The sequence below is a fragment of the Corythoichthys intestinalis genome, chromosome 2, assembly GCF_030265065.1.
Source record: "Corythoichthys intestinalis isolate RoL2023-P3 chromosome 2, ASM3026506v1, whole genome shotgun sequence".
Taxonomy (NCBI): Eukaryota; Metazoa; Chordata; class Actinopteri; order Syngnathiformes; family Syngnathidae; genus Corythoichthys; species Corythoichthys intestinalis.
Genome location: NC_080396.1, coordinates 67713135 through 67736383, shown reverse-complemented (window position 1 = coordinate 67736383; position 23249 = coordinate 67713135). Strand labels below are relative to the sequence as shown.

Here is a 23249-nt window from a genome sequence, read left to right as displayed (position 1 = left end):
ATGCGTAACATTGTGAGTAACTGCTTACAATGTCAGATTTTTTAAATAAAGGTAAATTATTTTTCTCAGCACAACTTCATTTATATGAAGTGTTATTATTATACTGTACTATACCCTATTACATGACCATATTTGGCCAAAAAAAGATAACACAAAAATAATTGAATTCAGACCAGAACAATACTATGAAACATCACTCGTCCGAAGAGTATGAGTGCCCTCTAGCTGAGAAAAAAACATTGTTCCTGCTGATTGGTATAATGTAGTCATTTGGTTATTGTTGCGACGTCGCATTGGTGAAACCGAGACAGCCATTGTTAGCATTTCTGGCAAAAATAAAGTCAATATGTCGAACAAAGAGAAAAAATGTAACGGCTCTAGTGTAGCCCAAAGTAGCAGAGTAAGAGTAGTGTCACAAATCTACTCAAGTAAAAAGTATTAGTAGAGGAAAAGTAAGTAAATTACTCTAAGAAGTATATTTTTCCTCAAAAAGTTACTCAAGTAAATGTAATGCAGCACATGTAGCACGTTACTACCCACCTCCGTTAGTTACATATTATTAATGACAATTTTGAAGCCAAAATACCCTCCAGTTCTGGAATGAGCTATGTCCACTTACCTGATCTTGTCCCATCATGCGCCCCATCACCATTGGATTCATACCCATCTGACCCATGTGACCTGCTCCTCCACTAGCCGCCATGCCACCATTCATCATCATGCCCCCATATTGGCCAGGATTTCCTTGCTGCCCGAACTGCTGCTGTCCTTGAGGCACTTGTTGACCAAATGGCTGGGGAGGGTACGAACTGATATGGGAGCAGAGCACATCTCAAGATTTACATTCTTACCAATGGCATAGGACGACTGTGGCGGGCTTGTACATACCTGTTTCGTCCCATGCCGCCCTGCGACCAGCTCTTCATGTCTGTGCCTTGGTACATGGGACTGCCCTGTGGGTGCTGTTGCATCATGGTGTTTTGAGGCCCGAGGCGGCCCGCCATCATGGGGTTAGGAGGACTGTTGGCAACAGATGGGCCGAATGAGGGGTCACCCTGCTGGCTCATACCTGAAAAGATAAATATATGATCTTTATTCAGGAGTCACACGGGGTGTCCATATCACACAAATCAACATAAAAATGACATAAGAAACACAGAAACAGAAACTGAAAAAGCAAAAACATGAAAAAGGCACAAACTATTTGTGCACAACAAACAGGCTTTTACTCCAATGGCGCCACATGCTTGACCTACACCTATAACTATTTTTAGGATTCGTTATAAATATATATATAAATAATTATGTATTTAAAAAAAACACACACACGCAAACACAACTAATTCAGGACAGAGCTAACAATTCGCCATTTAAACCGTACAGTTCAGAGACTCGCCAACAGGGAGCAGCATTGTTCTGTCAATCTGCCCCAATGTACTCACCGTAATTCCCTCCATAGCCAAACTGCTGTGGACCAGGCTGACCCATGTTTGGGCCTCCCACACTGCTGTCCATGCCGCCAGGAGCTGTGACGTTTGGTGGGGGGCTGAATCCACCTGCAGCAGCTTGTTGTTGCATTAGCATCATCATGCGCTGTCTTCTCATCTGCATGGTCACCATCTCCCTGCTGCGTTGCGCCATCATCTGAGCATTCAAGAAACCCTGCTGGGAAAACAAAATTCACAACCTGTGAGAAGGTCTGTGCGTGGAAAGCTTTTTGAATGTCCTGTAAGTAAAAGAGGGAAGTGCAGAAGTTTGTGGTTAGCACGTCTGCTTCAAAGTCAAGGGTGGAGTTACCATGTTTTCCCGTTTTTGTTTGAGTTGCCTCATCCCGAAATAATGACATTTGAAGAATAACGATGTCAATAGTTGTGGACGTGAGTGTTAATGTCTGTTTGTCTTAATGTCCTGACAAACTGGACATGGAAAAATAAAATGTTATTAGGGGTAGCCTGTAGATAGCTGGGCCTGAGTATACCCATCTTAGTACAGCCCACCTGCAACACTACACTACAGATAAATAGAGAAGTCAAGTCTACTGTTTTTTACCTGTCCAGCCATGCCCCCCTGCATAGTGGGCCTCATGCCAGGATTGCCTCCAGGGTTTTCCATCTTCATGCCCATGGCCTGCCGTGTCTGATTCATGAACTGAAAATCAGGGAAAAAATGTTTTTTTTTTTTTCTGGACTGGTGCAACTTATACTCATTAGAAAACATACGGCATTAACAATTGGTGAAGACATTTGAAAAAAGAAATGTGACCGAAAATTTGGTGCTGAAAACGGCATTTTCTGTTTTCAGTTAAAAGACCGAAAGTTTACCACCGAATCATGTGAAGAACCGTGGTCCTCTTAAGATGACGCAATAAAAAATCAAAATCAACGTTACTTCTCGTCCCGAGTCACATCGAGTACAGTGCATTTGAGCCCGTGTGTGAGTAGTTTGGAATTTAATCAAGCTCAAGCGAGCAGTATACAAATAAAGCAGTATCCAAATGTATACATGTGCATTTGTTGTGGTTTAGTACAATAATTTTATGGCACAACTACTTCCTCTTTTTGTCAATTTTTTCCCGCGACTTCTAGATCCGTCTTCCAGTCGCCGTTTAATCCGGCCGGGAGGGACTTCGCTCGGCTTCGTCGCTGCTAGGACTCTCCCAGCTCGCCTGGCTTTCGACTGATTCAACTTCTTGCACAAGAAAACAGCAAATCTCATTTTAAGGAGTAGGAAAGACTTTAATAGCCTCGTAAAAAGCTTTACTGGTTTCGGCGAGAACGGAACAGTTTTTTGTTGTTGTGAACAACAGTTTCACACAAACGTATATCGAGATCACATTAAGTGTGTTGAGCAGTGTTGTCAATCTTACTTTAAAAAAGTAATTAATTCCAGTTACAAATTACCTCTCCCAAAAGTAATTAAGTTAGTAACTCAGTTACCTGAAAGTAAGAGTAATTAGTTACTTGGCAAAATAACTGGTGATAATTTTCATGTTTTTTTTTTTCAAAAATGTGAAGTTTAAAGGGTTTTTGGGACAATTGGCCCTAGCCCAATTCTTTACCCTAGACTTACGGGTACCAGATAGAAATCTTTGCTATGTGTGGAAGCCATTAAATGTTGTGAATCAACCGTTAAAGTTATTCAAATTGCTCCTGTTATTGCATTAGTTCCCTTCCGTCTATTTTCGACATGTGTAAGTTTTAAAACAGTTTCATCATTTAAAGATAGATTTAAGTTAAGTTTTGCCGATTTAGGAGCATTTTACAAAAAAAGTTACTTAGGTTCGCTAGGAAGGTTCTCTATAACAGAGCCTTCCTGAAAAGTCTACTGCTTTAAGATGGCGGCTGTTTACTAATGCATTGAAATGCCGCTGTGTCTGTCATTTGCATCTAGTTCTGTATATATGTGATATCTACCGAACCATCATGTGGCCGTAGTTTGTAGGCTATCAGCTACAGTCAGGTATTATTTGAGCCACCTAGCATAGTAGCATCGCGTTTGCAACAGCGTCACACTCCCTTGCCTTCTCCCCACTCCTGCTCTACTCTCTCGTCTCCGTGAGTCCGTCTTTTTCAGACTTTTCTCGCGTCAGTCAACCAACATCGTAACGCATAGTAACGCGTTACTGGCGTAGCTCAGTGGTAGAGTAGTTGTACCCCAACCCAAAGTTTGTGGGTTCGATTCTCTGCCCTGATGAACTCGCCTAAGTATCCTTGAGCAAGATACAGAACCCCACATTGCTGCGTCACCAGTAGGTGGATGGCGATGTAGTGTAAAGCGCTTTGAGCGCCTTGAAAGGTGGAAAAGCGCTATACAAATATAACACCATTTACCTTTCGGCCAAGTGTTTCCAATATTCGGTTTCGGCTAAGAATTTTGCTTTCGGTACATTCCCCATTCAAAATTATTGGTAAGATTTGAGTCACACCTGCTGTCCCTGCAGCCTTTGTTGCAACTGGAGCCTCATGGGTTTGTTAGCACTCATCATCCTGGGCCTCATCATGTTAGCACGAGGGTGCCCCATGCCCCCCATTCCACCCATGCCAGGGAAACTATTACTTTGGCCCATTTGAGACAGCATGGGCCCAAATCCGCCTTGTTGAGGCTGTCCCTGCATAGGATTCCCGCCATAGCCACTTTGCATGGCCATGGTAGGGGGTCCTGGATAGCCTTGTCCATAAAGAGGCTTTTGGTCCAGTACCATGGAAGGCTCTTGTCCAGTGAAAGGCTCCAGCTGTTGATCTGCTCCCTGAGTCTGCAAGAACAGACAGGAAAGGCTACTATTCCACTAAAGGACTCTTAGCAAATTAAGATACTGTCATCAATTCCTATGACCCACCTGACTGACAAGGTCTGGGATGCCTAGAACCCTGTCTATCTCCTCAAGAGTGGTGCCATCGGTGTTGTTCAAAAGAGTATCGAGCTGGTCTAGGAGCGCCCGCTCGTCGCTTTGACCCTCACTGGTGGTGGGTGGTGCCAAAAGTTCATCTAAGGTGCTTGCAAACTGGCGTCTGTGGTGAGCGCACACAAAGATGTTTTTTTTTGTTCTATACGAGCAAGGAGAAACAAGGATGGGGACTGTGCTCACCGGTTTCCTTCCATGCTTATTAGAGCGTCCGGCCATGAGGAGTTGGGTTGGCCCTGCTGGTTGAAGCCGCTGACATTCATCACCATGTCAGTGGAGCCACCTTAACCACAAGACAATGTTAAGTTATTTTACACTTAAATAAGACTAAGTTTGCAATTGATAGGCCACACCGAAGATGACAACATACCCATATCCATGAGCTGCTGCTGCAACATAGACCTAGGTCCTGGGTTACTATTAGAACGGCCCCCCATTGGGCCTGCCATCATTCCTTTGCTACCATTGTACTCCATGTTGGGGCGCATCATGGAGGGATGAACAGATGAACCCACTGGACTGGTGCTGGAGCGGGACATACCCCAGTCTCCGGATCCCCCCATGGGAGACCTCTGGGCCACCATAGCCCTATTCATTGGTCCTGATGATCAGGAATATGTACACAAAAGTCAGAAACTGGTGTGACATGAAATTCATTTTACATCTGGAGATTATTCTGAAAAGGACTTGAAATGTGAAATAAATTTAAAAAAAATAGCAATCACACACCCATATTTCCTAGGTACCCATCTGGGCTATTCGTCACATTCTCCTGCTTGACAAGCATGGGGCGCCTTCCTGCTCCTCCAAGCGCACCAGGGGACTTCCCATCTACAGACAATGCCCTCTGGAAAGGGCCTCGATGTCCTGGACCCAAACCTGGGCTCTCTAAGTGAACAAAATAATAGAGGAATTCACTCCTCTTACAAAGCATTACACTGGTCTACATAATTTTGGAAGATTATCTGCTTCAGAGATAATAATGGCCAAATCCTTCTTACTGTGGTGACATGGATTGGAAAATAAAATATTTTAGTGCTGATTGGCTAAAGTAATTAAGATATTTAATGGTAAAAGTTTATTTATAAAGATACATTGGTGTAATTACATCAGTTTTACAAGTTGCTATATTTTACATGAAATGGATATATCAGTGTGTTCCCCCGCTTATGAAGTATGTTTACATAAATGCGTTTTGTCCACTTCAAAAACACAGCATATTATTTCAAAGCTCTTGCCTACACGATTATATTCGGAAATGGTAGATAATTTTTTGGGGTAGCTATGTTTCACTATATCTCAAAAACTATTTATAGCCAATTAACGCTTTTGACCTCATTTTTCTTTTTTAGTACCCAATTTTTGCATAGTCCCACTACTTTTGTCGAGGAAGTATTTTGCATGACGGGTAACACTATTATCCATTATAACAGAGGACCTGATAAAAGATTGACTGCAGAACTGTGAAAGGTAAATGCAACCAACAATCACATGATGCTATGACTGATAAAGAGTCATCATTGCTTACCCTGAAAGCTCTCATCAAGACAACCGTGGGGTTTGTTGACATCGTTTGGCCCGGTGCCTCCGGCTTGATCCGGGTAAAAAGCAGAACTGGTGCCCCTTAGATCTCCCAGGATGGACTCAAGGTTGTGCAACTGGACAAAGTTGTTTTTAAATAAATTTAAAAATATATATTATTATAAATAGATAGATATACATACATATACATAGGGACAAAACACTACCAACTTTTCAGGATGCTCAAATTGTCCCCTCCAACTTTTAAGCAACCTTATTTGCATTATATAATGACTTCAGGTATATAGGTAATTTAGATTGTCTTCCCATATGTTGTAAGGATAGAATTGACCATACAATTATCAAGTGAATTACATTATTGTTCATACTTACATTGACCCCTTTTCACTTGTTGAATGTGCCAGTCCAATTTTTTCCCCCTCAACCCTCAAACGCATGTTTGATTGGCTGATGACTTGACCCCCAATACAAATTTCTTTTTCATTGATCATTTAGTCTGTTAATTTATATTTGAAGTTTTTTTTGTGTTTTTCGGCCAGCAGCAGCCATTGTAAGTAATGTAAAAACGTAAATGTTGTGTAGGTGGGGAACACGCCACTTATTTTGCAACTGAAAGTCCTATCTGCATCAGAGTTAGCATAACATTAATCAGTGCGAATTTCTCGAACTCGAGTAGGAAGCTGCTTTGAGAGAAATATCCTCCTGAATGCTTTCTACTGTTAATGTCAATTAAACTGTACGAAATGTAGTGGAGCAAGGTTTACCCCTTCTCCCAAATTTATTTTTTATTTTATTTATGTGGTCTTAAAGCAGCCCAAAGGAGCTTTCTTTTTTTTTTTTTTTTTTTTTTTTTTTGTTGAGTTTGGCTGTGATTGTGGACAAAATTAGGAGTGTTTTACCTGAAGGAAGGCTCCATTTTTATTTCTTTTTGTTATGTTTAATTTATTTAGACAGACAATTTTGAGTAGTATTAAGACAAATGTTTATTTTTTTTGCATTCCTGGACACTTAAGAGATGATTAACAAGTTTATATTGCTTTTGTATATTTAGATAATTTGTGTTCAAATAATGCAATTTAAATTTGTTAAGAAAATCGAGACATTTATTCTGGAAGTTTTCATAATGTTTCTTTAGTAGTTTTTGAAAACAAAGGTTTGAATCAAACAGTGTATCACCTAAACCAATACATATGCACTGCAAAAACCTACCTCCTTAAAAACTAAGGGGAGGGGGGGACGTAAACTCCCTTGTTTTCAGTGTAAATCTACTAGTAATAAGTGAAATTATCTGCCAGTGCTTCAAGTAAATTTTACTCCGATTTCCTGAAATAAGAAAAAAGGCTAGCTGAAAATAAGCTTAACAGACTTATTTTAAGCAAAAAGTTAGGATATTTTATCTTAAAAAAAAACCTTGTATGACAGAAATGTTCTTAATTCAAGAATAGATAGTATTCAAAACATTATTTGAAAGATTGTTTTTTTCTTGATTTTGGTGAAAAATGACCAACTTCTAGATGTATGGGCTTAAGAATATATAATATTTACTAAAAGTAAGTAGAAGAATCTGACGCATTCATCTGTTCACTAGCCTTTAACACCCAAGAACAAGATGGAGAAATTATTCGACTAAATTTAAGAAAAATTATCAGATTAAAACGTTATCCTGTAAATTTGCAGTGTGAATGTTGGTATAATACAGATTTATTTTGCATTAATCATTAAGCCTACCAATTAATTGGGTTCTTATTAGTGAGAAATGTAGCCCTGACCGCCCTTCACCCAATCTGTTTGGTCTTATCAATGTTCCGTCGTTATATCATCTCTACCAATAATGAGACCAAACTTACGCCCTTGATATATTATATATATAATCCAAGCTGCTGGTTCAGATGGAACTGTGTCTAAACATTGGGTAAACTTACATCATCAGGTGGTTCAGACTTGATCTTGCTCTCATGATGTTCAGGAGTATGGCAAGGGCCACCACCTGGGGGACCACAAGCTGTTCCCGAGGGTCCCTTGCCGTCTAGTTCCTCCAATTTGGGCTTGATGTCTGCCGGCTCTTTGGAATCATCCTTGTTAAGGAGATAGTGGAGAAGGGCGTGGGTCTTCTCCTTCTTGGGGCTAAGCTGCTCCTGTTTTGGCTCAGTGATCAAGCCTGGTCCACTACCAGCCCCCGATCCGCCCGTACCGACTTCACTGCCCTCTTGACTGTCTAGTGCCACCTTTCCTGTAGCCTCTGCTGTGATCTTTGCTACCTCGTCGGGCGTATTGCCATTCTGAAGTAGCTTGTGGAGGATCTTGTGCTTTTCTTGGAGTGAGCCTGTGTAGTTGGCTGATGTGGCTAACCCGCTTGTCTGATTTGAAATGGTACTGGCAGAGGAAGAAGAGGACACCCCAGTGGATGTAGGGCTAGTCATTCCCCCTGCAGGGTCCTTATTTTCTGAGGTTACCGGAGTACTACTGTTGGTTGGCGCTTGTGGTACATTGGGCCCTGGAGGTCCACTTCCACCTATTCCGAGCTCCTCAGTTGGTGAAGTCAGCAACTGCAGCAACTTCTTGTGACCCTTACTGTCCGGTACCCTTCGAGTAGGTTCTGACATTGCCGCGGGCACTTCATTGCTACCTTCTCCCAAATCTTTAGATGCTGTAGCTGCCTGACTGTCAGGTCTGTCTCCAGAGCTTTCAGCTTGATGATGGTGCAAGGTGTGGGGATGCTCAGCAGGTCCAAGCCCTGGCCCCAAGCCTCCCACTGGGCTTTTGGACCCATCCTGGCCTGGTTTGGCCATTTGGTTAGGCTGGGAGGAGGAAGACGAATGGACACTAGGAGAACTATCTGGTTTATGGACAGGCGAAGGCGACATCAGTGTGGAAGGAATTGAGTTCCCAACTCCTTCACTGATAGCTTGTAAGGCGTTGAGGGAGCTGCTTGAGTAGGTTGTTGTATTCCCACTGCTTCCTCCACCACTGCAAATGCCACTCATGGGAGAATGCATGCCTGAAAGAAAACCAATCAGAGCACACACGTGGACAATGAACAAATGTCGTGGTATCGCAACTGCTCAACAAAGACCTACTCACCTCCAGGGGAAAACTGATTGGCGCCCATCTTTGGACTTCCTCGATTTCGTGGTGACATTAAAAGTCCTGACTGGGGGGCGCCCATCCTAGGGCTCCCCGAAGGGCTGTTCAAGCCACTCAGCCCATAGCCCCCGCTACTCTGAAAGGGGGGCTGATGTGGGTGGTGCTGCATGCCTTGACTTGGGTTATTCATTGGACCCATTTGACTCATATGCCCCATCTGACTCATCTGCATCATGCGATTAGCCATGCCCCCATTTCCACCCCCACTATTTCCTCCATATGCAGAGCAGCCACCCATCTGACCCATGTGACCCATATGGCCCATGTGCCCATGCTCGTTCATTCCAAAGCCCCTATTCGTACCGCCCATGCCCCCCATCACCATCCCACCACTGGGGTTCATGTTCATTTGGGCATTCGGGTTGGGGCCTCCCATGGGTTGCTGTCTCATGGTGTTGGCCAACATGTTTCCACCTTGAGTTGAGCGGTAACCATTCGGTTCTCTGAAAAAAGAAATCAGAATGAAAGAAAAGAATGAAACGTATTCAGAGCAACCTTGATTTTTAAATTGCAGAAGCTCAATATGAATCCAGTTACAATATACAGTATGGAGTGGTGGTCTTTGTTGTATAAAAAGCTACTTCAGCTGCTACTTCAGATTCTATGCACGGCTTTGATATCAGACATGCTTGTTCTTTTTAAGCCATGGTGATGTTTGAGAACACTATCTGTATTTCTGACCTCTGAAGGAGGTGAGTAGAGATGAAGCCCTGTGGCTCGTTACTCATAGGGTGACGGTACAGTTTGCTCTTTGTCTGGGCTGTGACCGGCGTGCCATCGGAGAGGGAGAAGCGATACAGCGGTGTCTCGGCATGGCCCTGCAAAAAGGCTGCACAAAAGAGGAGCTTGTTGAGATATTAAACTGTAGCGAAGGTTCCTTGGTTTGTATCGCACCTTCGTGATAGTGGCGTTTGTGAGACCACGGTTGTCCATCACTGTGCTGGAGGAACATCTGGATGCAACGCCTCAATAAATCCTCCCAACCGGGACGCACTGATGCTCGCAGAGAGTTCTGGTCTATCTGGATCAGTTTACCTACCAGGGAGGACAAATGTGGGAAAGTGGGAGAAGCAAGAAGAATTCATTACCACTGAACACCTGGTCTTAAGTGAACTTGTTCTGTGTTTAGGTCCTCACCTGAGAGCTCGTGCCTGGTATTGAAGCTCTCAGTTCTTTCCATAGCTGTAACCCGACGGGCCACGCAGATCATACATGACTGCAGATCTGGTAAAGGGGGAGAGCATTAAGTTTTTGCTTCTACGATTTATCAAGACTAAATATTTGACTTATTTTTATACCAGAGGTTTCTTTAACCCTTCATAAGGCACTCATTTAACTGATTGGCTGCCACTGACGGCTCTAGTCAACCAATCCATTAAGACTGGGAGAAGCTGGCAGCGAATGACCACTGCCAACCCTGCCAATCAAAATTGACTGGACATCTAGCATCATCAATGGCACGGAAAGGTAAGCATTCACAGCCAGTCCTTCCCAGTTTAAAAAGGAACTGGCCAGCAGTTAATAGGTTAAATACTGTCAAATTTAAAGGGGAAAACAAATCAACTGGTGGTAGCATGAAATAAGATGAATGACTTTATAGTTAGTTGAGTTTAATATATTTTAGTATTAAGTTTACCGTTCACTCACTTCAGTCAAAATATATATTTTTTTTAAAATCTGGTTTTAGGGAAAATAATTTTGTGCAACCACTTGACAACAAACATACTGTACATGACAACCCCCCCCCCCCCCCCACCCCAGTGTAAATAAAGATATAATTACCTAGTATGCACCTTTCACGCACAACTTGATAATTTACGATCTGAGGAGTGGATGCATTTTCATTTAACAGACATTTTTTTGTTCCTCCTTATCTTCTTGCTATGTAGCCTTGGTCTCCTGGCACAACTTCACACATCACTCGCTGAGGTCATTCTACAAAAGTAGTTGTGAGATTGTCTAACCTTGATTTCATCTAATGAGTGTTCTAGACCTTTCTTTGATCATTTGACGCGACCTGTATTGTTATTCATTGTATTTAAAAATATTAATGTGTCATACTCAATTTGTATATGTCTCATGTTAGTTTTTAACTTCTTAGCATTTCTTTGAAGAGCCAAAAGATGTCTGAAAAAGATAAAAGATCACTCTTGAAATAATGAAAATGTACCTTCCCCCTCCTCAATCATGGCCTTTGGCTGAGTAAGGGCAAAACACTGCATGGTCTCATAACGTGGCCCCCCTGGCCCCTCCTCCATAGTGCCATGAGCGTGGCCAAATTTGACAAGCATTCGGCAATTGAAGGTGTGACTCTTCTGTCGGGCTGCTTCGTTTCCCCACGACACTCCATTTACTAGAAAAGACAAAAACAAGAGTGCACACTTAGGGTCTACAATCAAAAGTCACCATAGCCTCCAAGTAAAGAAACAGACCACACTGAAAAGTGCATTTCCCCACTCAGATGGAGAAGCAGGTGTTCCTGATGTTCAGATCCCAGCTAAATGGAGCATGGGATTATTGTAGCAGAAGTCTCGATTTCCAATACCTCTCCTAAGTGTACTGTGTGGCGGGCAGAGGGCAGGCACAGACTGTCATCTATTCTCATTAGGGTCCTGACTCCTCATTACACTCACACACAGCTAAGCGCACACACATACACGTTGCATGGCCTGGGAGTGCAGGGGTCACCTTCAGGGGAGGGCAGTGGTAGAAGACAGGAGGAAGCAAACTTCACAGAGAAAACAGAAACCGTCTTGTAAGGTCTCATTAAGACCTTGGATTGATGGCAGGAGGTTTCTGCCTGGCAGGTGCAGGGAGGATATGAGCTGGAGATATGTCAAGAGGGTAGTTGAACATATTATATCAGGGATTCTCAAAGAGCAAAGGTGGGTAGTATACGTTACATTTACTCAGTTACTACTTTTACTTGAAAGAAACGCTACTCTTACTCTGCTACTTTGGGCTACGTTAGAGTCGGAGACATTTCTTATTTATTCAACATATTAGATTTAACTTTAGGGTTAGGGTTTAGGGTTTAGAGATGCCCACAGTGGCTCTAACAGTTTCACCAACAATCATCACGACTCCATTAAACCAATCAGATGTAGAAATACAGTAACATGACCACACACAAGCTTGCAGTTGGAAGTCCTTTTGATCGCGCCGACCTGTCAAATAACGTGGTGTCTTTAATGCGCCTTATAAAATAAACTATTCGACAGAGCGCTGCCGTCAACATTACTTGAAAGCGTGGATTTCAACCTCTCTCCCAGTTTATATTTGGAACCGATAAACCACGGAAAACCTGAGCTCTGATCGGTTTCATTTCACCGTAGACAATGTTTTCTCCACTAGAGGGCACTCCTGCTCTTTGAAAGGGTGATGTTTTCTTCCTGTAGATTTTTAGATTTTTCAGTCCGAATCTGATGGTTTTTGTTTGTTTGTTCGTTGTTTGTTTGTTTGTAGTTTTTTGTAAGTACAGTACAGTGTTTTTTTCTTCAACAGTGGCGAGAATGAAAATATTTCATCGACGAACAATTTTTTCATGATGATGATGGGCTTAAAACGTGGCTGGGAAGACTAGAACATAGCGAAACGAATGCCAGTTTACGTCTGACAAGACGACTGCTAAATGAAAATGCGACATCGTTTCTGTCATATGTTCACAATGCGTGATATTTTCATATTGTACTGTACATGGAGTACGTCAGCTTGCATCGTGGCAGTGTTTGGGTCACGTCACTCATGAGAGATGTGCTGCGCCTCTCCCTCCTAACGTGAGTTTATGATGAGTCTCAAGCTAGGCTGCGCTCCATCTTGTTTGTTTGAAAACACGGTAAGATTTATTTTCTTATCTTGGAAAGAGAGAATATAGAATGTTGATTTAGCCTTTAAAGATCTGTGCTGAGTGATCATCAGACGCAAAATGTAAATGCTAGTGTTTGCATAGCATTCGCGTTAGCATTAGCTTCAGAATGGCGAGAGCCACTTGGCTTTTCTGCTCAGAAAGTCTAAAGAATGTGAAACGTTCAGACAACTTTTTATTTTATATTTTTACATACAGTTCGTGGTTTCTAGGTAGGTTTAATTGAAAATAATGTACTCCTTTTCCTGCTGAGTGTGTATTATCATCTAAAGTTGGCGTGGTCCTGGTAGACGCTACAATATGTGCTTGTCTGTCTATGGTCATTTGAAATAGTTGGAAACCTTTATTTTTGGGCTAACACTTTGAATTTGAATTTTACAGACGACTACATCTTGGGTAACTGTCGAATAAAACTAGACGAAATTTGTATGATATTTCGTCGACTAAAACTAGACGAAGACGAAAACAGTTAAAAATTTTCGTCCAAAAGACAGACAAAAATTAAAAGGCCAAAAACAACAATAATAACTAGGAGTGTCTGGCAATACGATTTGTATCACGATTCACAGGTCCCGATTCGATTCGATCCAGATTAATCCCGATACTACACTTGAAGACGATTATTGCGGTAAAACTAAAAAACGAATCAAAATGGACACGAATACACTTATATGAATTTATTCCTGAAACCTCATCCAGCACTCAAGTAAACATGTTTTTGTTTTATGTTTGAACAACATATGGCTTTCATTATAACATTCTTTTTTTTAGTCCAAACCTGCTTTAGTCCAAACCTGCTTAAATGCAGGATTCTAAATACTCCATGCCTCTGTTTTTGCAGTCAAAGCCAAAATAAACCCAAATTTCAGATTTACAAAAAAAAAAAAAAAAAAAAAAGGACTAATCCGAGCAATCACTAGAGGGCGACGTACACAAATCTCTACTCGGATTAGTCTAATATTGTTGTTACTTCAGCAGACTGCAAGGCAATTCTGCTGCATGCTGCCAACTATTGGACGGGAGTAGAAGTGCAGCCACTGAATTGTTTATTTCCACCAAAAACAAACGTGCAAGGATTGATACAGATGGATTTTGTGAATCGATACAGGAATTGTATGACGTAATATCGCTCGATTATATCTCAGAATTGATTTCTTTTAACACCCCTAATAATACTGGCTCATATATGTAGATGATGTGCTGAGAAAAAAATATACCATCTGACAAAATCTGACATAGTAAGCAGTTACTCATTACTTGAGTACATTTTTTTGATGATTGCTTTTACTTTTATAATATGGATCTCAGCGCCGCATTCGACACGGTTGATCACAACATACTACTCAGCAGATTGGAACAGTGGGTAGGGCTTACTGACACTATTCTTCAGTGGTTCACATCCTACTTACATGATAGGGATTTCTTTGTGTCAATCGGAAACTATCAGTCAGAACGAACCAAATTCACGTGTGGAGTCCCTCAAGGGTCAATTCTTGGACCACTCTTATTTAACATCTATATGCTTCCGTTAGCACAGATAATGTAACAGTATGACATCTCCTATCACGCCTATGCAGATGACACACAACTGTACATTTCTGTGTCCCCACGTGATTATAGTCCCTTAGTCTCCCTGAGTAAATGCATTCATCAAATCAATGAATGGATGTGCCAGCATTTTCTCCAGTTAAATGTGGAGAAGACAGAGGTGATCATTTTTGGGCCAAAAAAGGAAAGGTCAAAGATAAGCAGGCAACTTAGCACAATGTCACTAACAGCTACAAATCAAGTCAGAAACCTTGGCGTAATTATTGACTCAGACCTAAAATTTGATAGCCATCTAAAGTCCGTCACTAAATCTGCTTATTACCACCTAAAAAATATAACCAGAATTAAGGGGCCTCTGACTCAACAAGATATGGAAAAACTTATGCATGCATTCATTTTCAGCAGATTGGACTATTGCAACGGTATATTCACGGGTCTTGATAAAAAATCAGTCAGGAAGCTGCAGCTAGTACAGAATGCTGCAGCCAGAGTCCTCACAAATACAAGGAAGCTGGACCACATTACACCGGTTCTGAAATCCCTACACTGGCTTCCAGTGAGTCAAAGGATAGACTATAAAATACTACTGCTCGTCTACAAAACACTTAATGGCCTTGGTCCAAAATACATGCTTGACTTGTTAGATCCCTATGAGACATCTAGACCCCTAAGGTCGTCTGGAACCGGTCTTCTGCATGTTCCAAGAACAAGAACCAAGCAGGGTGAGGCAGCATTTAGTTATTATGCTCCTCACCTCTGGAACAAGTTACCTGAACGTCTGAAGTATGCTCAAACTGTTAGCTCTTTTAAATCAGGGCTAAAAACGCTTTTGTTTAGCACTGCATATCCATAACTGGCTATATATTTCAATCTACCTGCTTTCTATTCCTCTTGTGCTTATCTCCATTGCTGATTTCAATTATCATTAGTAGTAGTAGTTTTTGTTTTATTTTTATTTTTGTTTTATTTCTATTTATTTATTTTTATTCTATTTGTGATTAAATGCGATCTTTTGTCTTGGTTTTTACGTTGTATTGATTTAAATGTGATTTTTATGATCTTCGTGTGATGTAAAGCACTTTGATTGCCTTGTGTTGAATTGTGCTATATAAATAAATTTGCCTTGCCTTGCCTATTATTTTTTAGGTAACGCCACTCTTACTTGAGTAATATTTTTGGCTATTCTATTTATACCCACCTGTCGTAAGTGGGCTTCCTCTATACTATCTTTGTCATGGGTCACATAGTAGTTGTGCTTTCCTTCCGAAGGCCACTAATTCTGCCAAACCGCAGAAATTATTTAACTTACTGGCTGCCTTTAACGGTCACTACATTTCAAATCCATTTTGACTGGGAGGGTTGGCAGTAATTAAATTACGGCGATATACTGATGTTACTATGCAGCTGCGCCAAGAACCTCACAGAGTTCCAGGTCATTTGGTAGAGATGAAAACAAATTTACAGCCTTCCCAGTCATATTGGACCGCACAAATGCTATTTTTAGACAGTGATGTTGCCATTGTAACGCGGAAGTGCGCCATTATAGACACGCCCTCGCATACAATCCATGTTATTTCTGTTTGTTTTCTCTGGTAATCTTTCAAAAAAGAACATGTCAATCAAACACTGCTGCAATAGAACTTATAGAAACGACTCTAGACATTACGACATATGAGGGATGTTTTCTTCATACGTTTCCCAAAACCAAAACTCGGAGGTAAAAATTTGAAGAATGGATCAACTTGCGCGGACGTCCAAAGGACCAGTTTAACGCCAGCAAGGTGAAGCCATTCACATTTCATAAGCAGTAAACATTTTGGCGGGGGCCTTGGTACTACAGAGGACGAAGAGGTAAGCCATTTTGATATTTTTACTTGTTTTTTAGCGTGGCGTTTTTCCGTGCTGCTTCTGTCTCACAATTAATGACCTGAAAAAAATTAAAATTGTATCTGATACCCACTGTTACCTTTTCTGTTGTAAAAAACATCAACTTTAGTAAGAGGGAAGTGCAAATAAATTAGAATTAAGATTTGTTATGAATGAAAAAATTGAAAGTTTTTGTTGGGTGTCACTGAGTAGCATTTGTGATCGCTACACAAAAATAGCAATGTAAATTGCCCCCAAGAACGGTCAGAGATGTAAGACAACCAGAGGATATAATATATAAGAAAGACAGGGCATATGGTGGTAAAGGATAGATTGTTGAAACAAAAGAATGTCATTGTCAGTGGTGTAAGGCAACGCACACAAGAAAAAGGTTTTCGGACAGAATTGGTAGGTTAAGGTCAGTAAACATCTCGTTCGTATACCATTTCCATTCATTTACTATTAGCGACAAACGGGAGGTTGACCCGCCTAGCAACAGTTGCTACCGTCATGAATATTAATGAGCATAAGTGACGTTTTGCTTGCGGTATGCCATTGCAGTAAAACTAGAGCTGACATGATACATCAACTAATCGATTAGCAAATGAATGGGCAACAATTTTGATACTTTATGGAATTGAAGATTACAGATACTCTTGACCTAAAAATTGTCCGAATCTTCTTTTTAAAGCCACTTAAAAAGCAAATATTTCCTCATTTCTTTTTCATTTATATGTCATTATTTATTTAAAATCTAAAACAAAAAGGGGAAAACAGTAATTATTCTTTCTTTTTTAAATATATATTTTCTTTTTAAATGATTTACAATTAAAATAAATAGGTGGGAAAACAGTAATAATTGTCAGTTTTACTTATTTTTTTCTAGGTTTTTGGTAGGCAATGAGTTAATGACCCTGATGGTGGTAAGTACTCAAAGAGGCAAGTATTCTTTTGAGTTCAAATGAGTTAAATTGAGTGCAAATAATGCCCCTCAAAAGTGAAAAACATTATTTCAACAACAACAACAACAACAACAACAAAAACACGGCACACGTTGCTGCTTTTTTGTGTAACTGTAGATGGTGTAGTCAGTGGTCATTCTGCAGGAATGTGCAGCGAGAGGTCATTTCATTCACGGCTCCGGAAGCCTAATGATGGCGGGGAGCGGCAGACCGAGACACAATAAGGGGTGGCAGTGAGTACACAAGCATATTGTCAAACAGCCAACTGTGGGATTCAACTTATTTGCCAGCCATCTCTGTCTGGTTCAATGAAGGTGAGAAAGTCAGGGGAAAAAAAAAGTCAGGGGGAAAAAGGTAAGATAAGACAAAAGAGGGAATGAATGCAGGGAGGTGAAGCATAAAAGTGGCAAACTCAGTCAAAAAAATATTTAGAGGCAATCAAGCTCATAAATTAAATCCTTCGCATACTCTTGGGGATTAGTGAAAACAGCCCAAATATTACCGTCTCTAGCATATCAATGTAAGAAACAACACATATGCACATAGAAACTCATTGAAGTGAGAGGAAGAGCGTGTTGAGGTGCATTATTCAGCAGTAAGTACTTTCCAGATGGCTGCCAAGGGATCTGAATAAAGCTCAGGCCTGTTTTACACTGTCCGGACCACTGAGTGTGACTGACAGCTGCGCCTGCACACTGCCTGCTTCCCACCGAGTGGGTAGGTGCTTCCACTCACATGTGTTTGTGTCAGGTGTGTGCGAGTTCTTTGAAAAGACACTTCCCTGGAGCTCCTCATTATGACGAGGAAGAAAAACACAAAGGAGCACAAACCATAACTGAGTGGGTTCATGCCCGTGAATAAGTCAAGTAGGCGTATCCTCTTGGGCAACATTGGTTTCTACCTTTGCCCTGTGGGCTTATTATTGGTGAGTGCAAAGATAGCAGGATTATTGAAATACCTTCCTAAACCAACTTCTATTGTACTGTAGTACATATTAATGACATCAATACTATAGTAAAAAATATCGGGATAGAAAAAAGTTTTTTTTCTAAATTAAAATCATCTTTTGTCCATGCATATTATTTAAACTTTTTCTGTTTTTACTAAGCTAAAATGGTTTACTGCTGTCTTTTGTGACAACACTAGCGTCACCACAATAATAATTAACCTTGGGAAGAAGCAGTTCTGACAAGGATAAACTAGTGGAGGGGGTCCACTATTTAAATTATTTTGTTTCCGAGTGGCTAGGAATTTAAACTAAAGTTAAACGTGCGACTGACACTTACTTTTCCTTCTATTGCCAAGTGACAACATATACTGTACGGTATATGCGCTGCGCAGTAGCAGGGCATATACTATCATTCATGGTATATGTTCTGTCTCTGCCACTGTTTAATTCTATGCTAAGTTGAGGGTCCTGTCTGACTTTGACATCCTTTGATTCAATCAAACAGCATCTTGGTCTCAAACTCATCTTGACCTGGGCCACACCTTAGTTTTGGTTTTCTTCAGAGGTCCATGTCTGGTAATTAGAGCTACCGCTCTGAATCACTGATAGATTATCAAACTAACCAACAACTAATATTCTTAAATACAGTGGTACCTCTATTTACAAAATTAAGTAGTATCCGTAAGTAGCAGTGTTGTTTTCGTCAACGATGACGTTAACGAAAATATTTCGTTGAAGAACACTTTTTGTCATGACCATGATGAGACGATAACGAGCTAAAATAGAGAGACTAAAATAGAACAGGACGAATGCCAGTTTTCGTCTGACGAGACTCGAACGAGACAAAAATGCGCAATAGTTTCCATCGCATGTTCACAATTTGTGACGTTTTATGTGTAGTTAGCCTGCATCGTAGCAGTGTATGGTTGTGTCACTCCTGATGTGCTGCACCCACTTTCCGGCTCACCAGTGTGTCGTCTCCGTGCAGGCTTGCACACGCGATAAGATATGTTTTCTTGGCCAGAGAGAATATGCCATGTTGCTTTAGCCTTTGAAGGTCTGTGCCGACTCTGCTGAGTGATCATCACACACTAAATGTAACCCGTGGCATTAGCATAGCATTTGCGTTCGCGTTAGTTTTAGGCTAATGCTAACAGCGAGCTACCTCAAACTCTCAATTTTTTAAAAATACAGTTTGTGGTGTCCATGTGGCTGTAATTAATTGAAATGAATGTACTGTTTTCCTGCTGAGTGTGTATAATCACCAAGTTGGTGTTGTCCTTGTCGACACTATACTACTCTGTCAATTTGCATTCAAAATATATTATTTAATATAATAATATTTTCGTACATACATTTTTTTATTACAAAACGAAAAGGGAAAAAAACACATGAAACATTCTCTTAAATTTAAAAAAAAAAAAAATGTTATTAAAAAATCAGGAAAAAACATGACTCCCTTTTCATTCAGTATTTTTTTTAATCTATTTTTGTATGGTGAAAAAACATTAAACTTATTTCTGTAGTCCTTGATTTTTCATTGAGGACTACTCAAATTTGATCTTAGCAAGAAACGAAGTTGATGCACACGGTTTACTTTCGCAGGCCACACAATAAAATGCCAATAAAACGCCAGATATGGCTTTCGGGCCTTGAGTTTGACAAGAGTGCTCTAATCAATCAGTCAATATTAAACATGAAGTATTCCGAGAAAATAATCTATGCTTGTATACATTTTCCATCGAGAGTAGAGATGGACCGATTTTCGGCCGGGCTGATGATTGGCGCAGATATTTAGAAATTCAACGTCTATCGGTATCTGCCTTTTTTTTTTTTTTTTTTTTTTTTTTTTTTTAATTTCGGCTCAGATGCAGCTGTGCCTCTCTCTCCTACACTAGTATTCAACCTGTCCTCTGATTGGTTAAATGGTGAATGGAGTTACACTTGTATTGCGTCTTTGCACCTTTCTAAGGCCCTCTAAGTGCTTCACATTATATCCTGATCTACCTACTGGTGACACAGCACCAGAAGCAACGTGGGGTTTAGTATCTTGCTTAAGGAAACTTAGACTAGGTCATCTGTGTGGAGAATCGAACGCACAAACCTCTTGGTTGGGGAATGACTTATCTACCACTGAACCATTCCACCCCTTATTGTTAGCTGTTATTTTCTATTTGTATGTGATTGAATAAACATGTTTTAGGCATTTCAATGAAGTTCAGTGTTTGCATTATTCAATTTATTTTACGCCAATTTTTTAGACTTTTACTGCAAATGAATATCGGTTATCGGTCCCTCTTAATAATCAGAGCCCTGAAAAACCCATATCGGTCAATCTCTAAGCAAGAGTACACCGATGATATGACATGTTTTGTTGATTACCTAATACCTTGTGATATAATGTGACAGACAGGACATTTATATGATGATACTGTATATGATGTAATAAATAATAATAATAATAATAATTTAATAGTCCCTTCATCAAACCATCAGGTCACTGCAAATTGCAGATTTTGTGACAGATTAGTACTAATGTTTCTTGCTATAATAACAAAAATATCTCCTATTGTTGTCACTATATAAGAAGTTGAGATTTTGCAAGCACTTTTTGTAATCAATTCCTTTTTAAAATAAATTGAATAGTTTAGACGTTTGGACTTGCTTCTGTTAACAAAACCAGGTAGTGATTTGTCACGTACTGTATTTGTAATAATATGAGCCATTAGTATATTATTATGGGTTGGGAGTTATAATGGCCTTGAGAGGGAAACAATACTACAACCAATTGCGTGTGTGAGCATGCACGTGTGTGAGTGTGTGTTCATGTTTGAATCTCACTGTTGGTCTTGGGCAGGTTCTTGTGGAACTCCTCCCGATCTTCTTCCTGTAGAATGTTGTAGACGCTGGTATTGATGAGCTCGTCCTGCTTGTACTGCAGGTACTGGGTCACGTTGTCCGACACAAACACAATGTTACCGTCTCGGTTCACCACAAACAAGAAGCCATCCAAAGCCTGAAAGCACATTGCAGTGACGGAGGTCAACACTTGTGGACTCAAAGGTTGATTTGACATTGAGTAACTGGACTCACCTGTAGCAAAAGGGGCCCTAGGTGGTCTTTGTCAATGACCCCCTGACCTGTTGAGGACACGTCGGATTTCTGGACATCGTCGCTGATGGAAGCCTTTCCTGAAATTGAAGAAAATTTAAATGTATCAAAATACATGGAAAGGCACACTGGCGTTCTCAACGCAAGCTACTCCAGCAGGGGGCAGTGTTTCTTAAGCATCAGTAGATTTTTTTTTTTTTTATACAGGTAAAAGAGGGAGGCGTATGAGGGGGCAGGTTTCTCTAAGGAGCCCATCAGGAGGAGTCGATGGCTGGGTGCATGTGGAGCAGGTAGTAGCCATCCTCATGCTTTATATTCAGTGTCAGACTCAGAGGAAGTGTCTGGTAGGCTGAGTCGGAGAGAGGGAGCGTGGGAGAGAGCTGGAGAGGCTCTGCGAGCCGTAATGGTGCTGGGGAATGAGTCGAGGCACCTGAATTAAGAGAGAGGGGGTGATGCTGGGAGAAGCAGCCAGAGAAACAGATGGCTGCAATAATAAATGATGCTTGGAAAACTGCATTTGGCGTTCGCTTTGCTGAAAATCTGGCCACTCGTTTGGATCCCAGGGTGCATAGACATACACAAAAAGGCGAATACGATACTGCCTATATTGGAGTGCTGAGAAGTTAAGGCAGGAGAGTGTGGACAGAAACTGAGAGACAAATTGATTGCGGGCAAACTGAATAAAAAAATCTACAACACGAGCATGTGAAAGTAAGACAGTGAGAAATAGAACAGGTAGGAAGCTCGAGATGAGTCCATCAGCCTGTGTCATGTCTGTCTTCACTTCCTGTAACTATGGCAACCTGTCAGCAGCCAGTCAGGGCCAGCTGTAGCCTCTTCCCCTTCCTGTCGAGGTGGCAGACTCCAACTGAGCCCCACAGAAACAACCAAGCTTAATTCTGTCATCTAATTAAGCTTTAAATTAGTTGTAGCCTAAAGTTACAAAACCTTTAGCAATCGGACTAAGGTTCAAGAGCATAGCTTTAACACAACCAATGATTGGACACAGAAAGGATGTGATTATCTGTAAAAAAAAAAAATACTGTATATCTATTTTCTAAAAACCCAGTCATTAAGAAAACTCACCCTGTTCCTTGATCTGGCGGATCTGCCGCACAGTCTCTTTGAGGATTGCACATTTGTCTGGTTTGACATTGAAACTGTCGATGTCGCTGAGGTTGGCTGAGATCAGCTCTGCCAACTCCTCGATGTACTTGCTTTCTTGCTCCCGCCGCTTCCGCTCACTCCTGCAGGTGGTAACGTGCAGTAGTAGGTGAATGCCGTGAACAATGACCTTTCGTGGGCCGTTTATTTGATGCTCTTCCACTGCTTATGGTCTCATGTTTTGTTATCTTATCCGGCTTACTTCGGAATGGTCATTAGCCAATCGCAGAAAATAATTACACCTTTGTGGCAAAATGAGAAGTATTGGCAATATTGGATTTAGGAGTGGGAATCTCTTGGTACCTCACGATACGATACGATTTGTGATACAAAGCTCGCGATAACGATGATCTGATGAATAAACAGAAAAACAAGCTTCTGCTGTGAATTGGAATGAGTTTATCACAAGTAGACGTCCAATCCATTTGAACTAGGAGGGTTCCCATCCCTCCCACTTCAAACGGATTGGCCATAGACGTTCAAACGGATTGAACGTCTATGGCCATCAGTTGCAGCCAATGCCAGGCAATGAGGTAATTTTGGGCCATTTAAGATAATTTACCTGTTGATTTTCAGTTACTTCCTGTTGATTTTGGAATATTTTATGGGTCACTTCCTGTTTATTTTGAGTTACAGAACAGGAAGTGACCTGGGAATCACCCAAATGAATAGGCAGTGACTTAAACTCAACAGGAA

At 40.9% G+C, this 23249-nt stretch overlaps 1 protein-coding gene across 4 annotated transcripts in view; it reads right to left on the bottom strand.

The window, feature by feature from the left end:
* The window catches only part of LOC130931905 (nuclear receptor coactivator 3-like), a 121604-nt gene that overhangs the window by 6271 nt on the left and 92084 nt on the right, over positions 1–23249 (bottom strand). For 3 of the 4 annotated variants that reach the window (XM_057861124.1, XM_057861105.1, XM_057861132.1), the window contains exons 3-21: positions 22476–22636; positions 21372–21469; positions 21120–21294; positions 11259–11441; positions 10226–10312; positions 9983–10123; positions 9770–9917; positions 9026–9531; positions 7867–8942; positions 5931–6060; positions 5132–5290; positions 4773–5003; positions 4586–4685; positions 4337–4508; positions 3926–4252; positions 2050–2148; positions 1443–1665; positions 889–1069; positions 620–809 (exon numbers count right to left, since the gene is read on the bottom strand). In XM_057861124.1, the coding sequence (XP_057717107.1) occupies positions 620–809; positions 889–1069; positions 1443–1665; positions 2050–2148; positions 3926–4252; positions 4337–4508; positions 4586–4685; positions 4773–5003; positions 5132–5290; positions 5931–6060; positions 7867–8942; positions 9026–9531; positions 9770–9917; positions 9983–10123; positions 10226–10312; positions 11259–11441; positions 21120–21294; positions 21372–21469; positions 22476–22636 (4387 nt within the window). The remainder of the gene's footprint in view (positions 1–619; positions 810–888; positions 1070–1442; positions 1666–2049; positions 2149–3925; positions 4253–4336; positions 4509–4585; positions 4686–4772; positions 5004–5131; positions 5291–5930; positions 6061–7866; positions 8943–9025; positions 9532–9769; positions 9918–9982; positions 10124–10225; positions 10313–11258; positions 11442–21119; positions 21295–21371; positions 21470–22475; positions 22637–23249) is intronic. The other variant, XM_057861114.1, reaches the window with a different exon arrangement.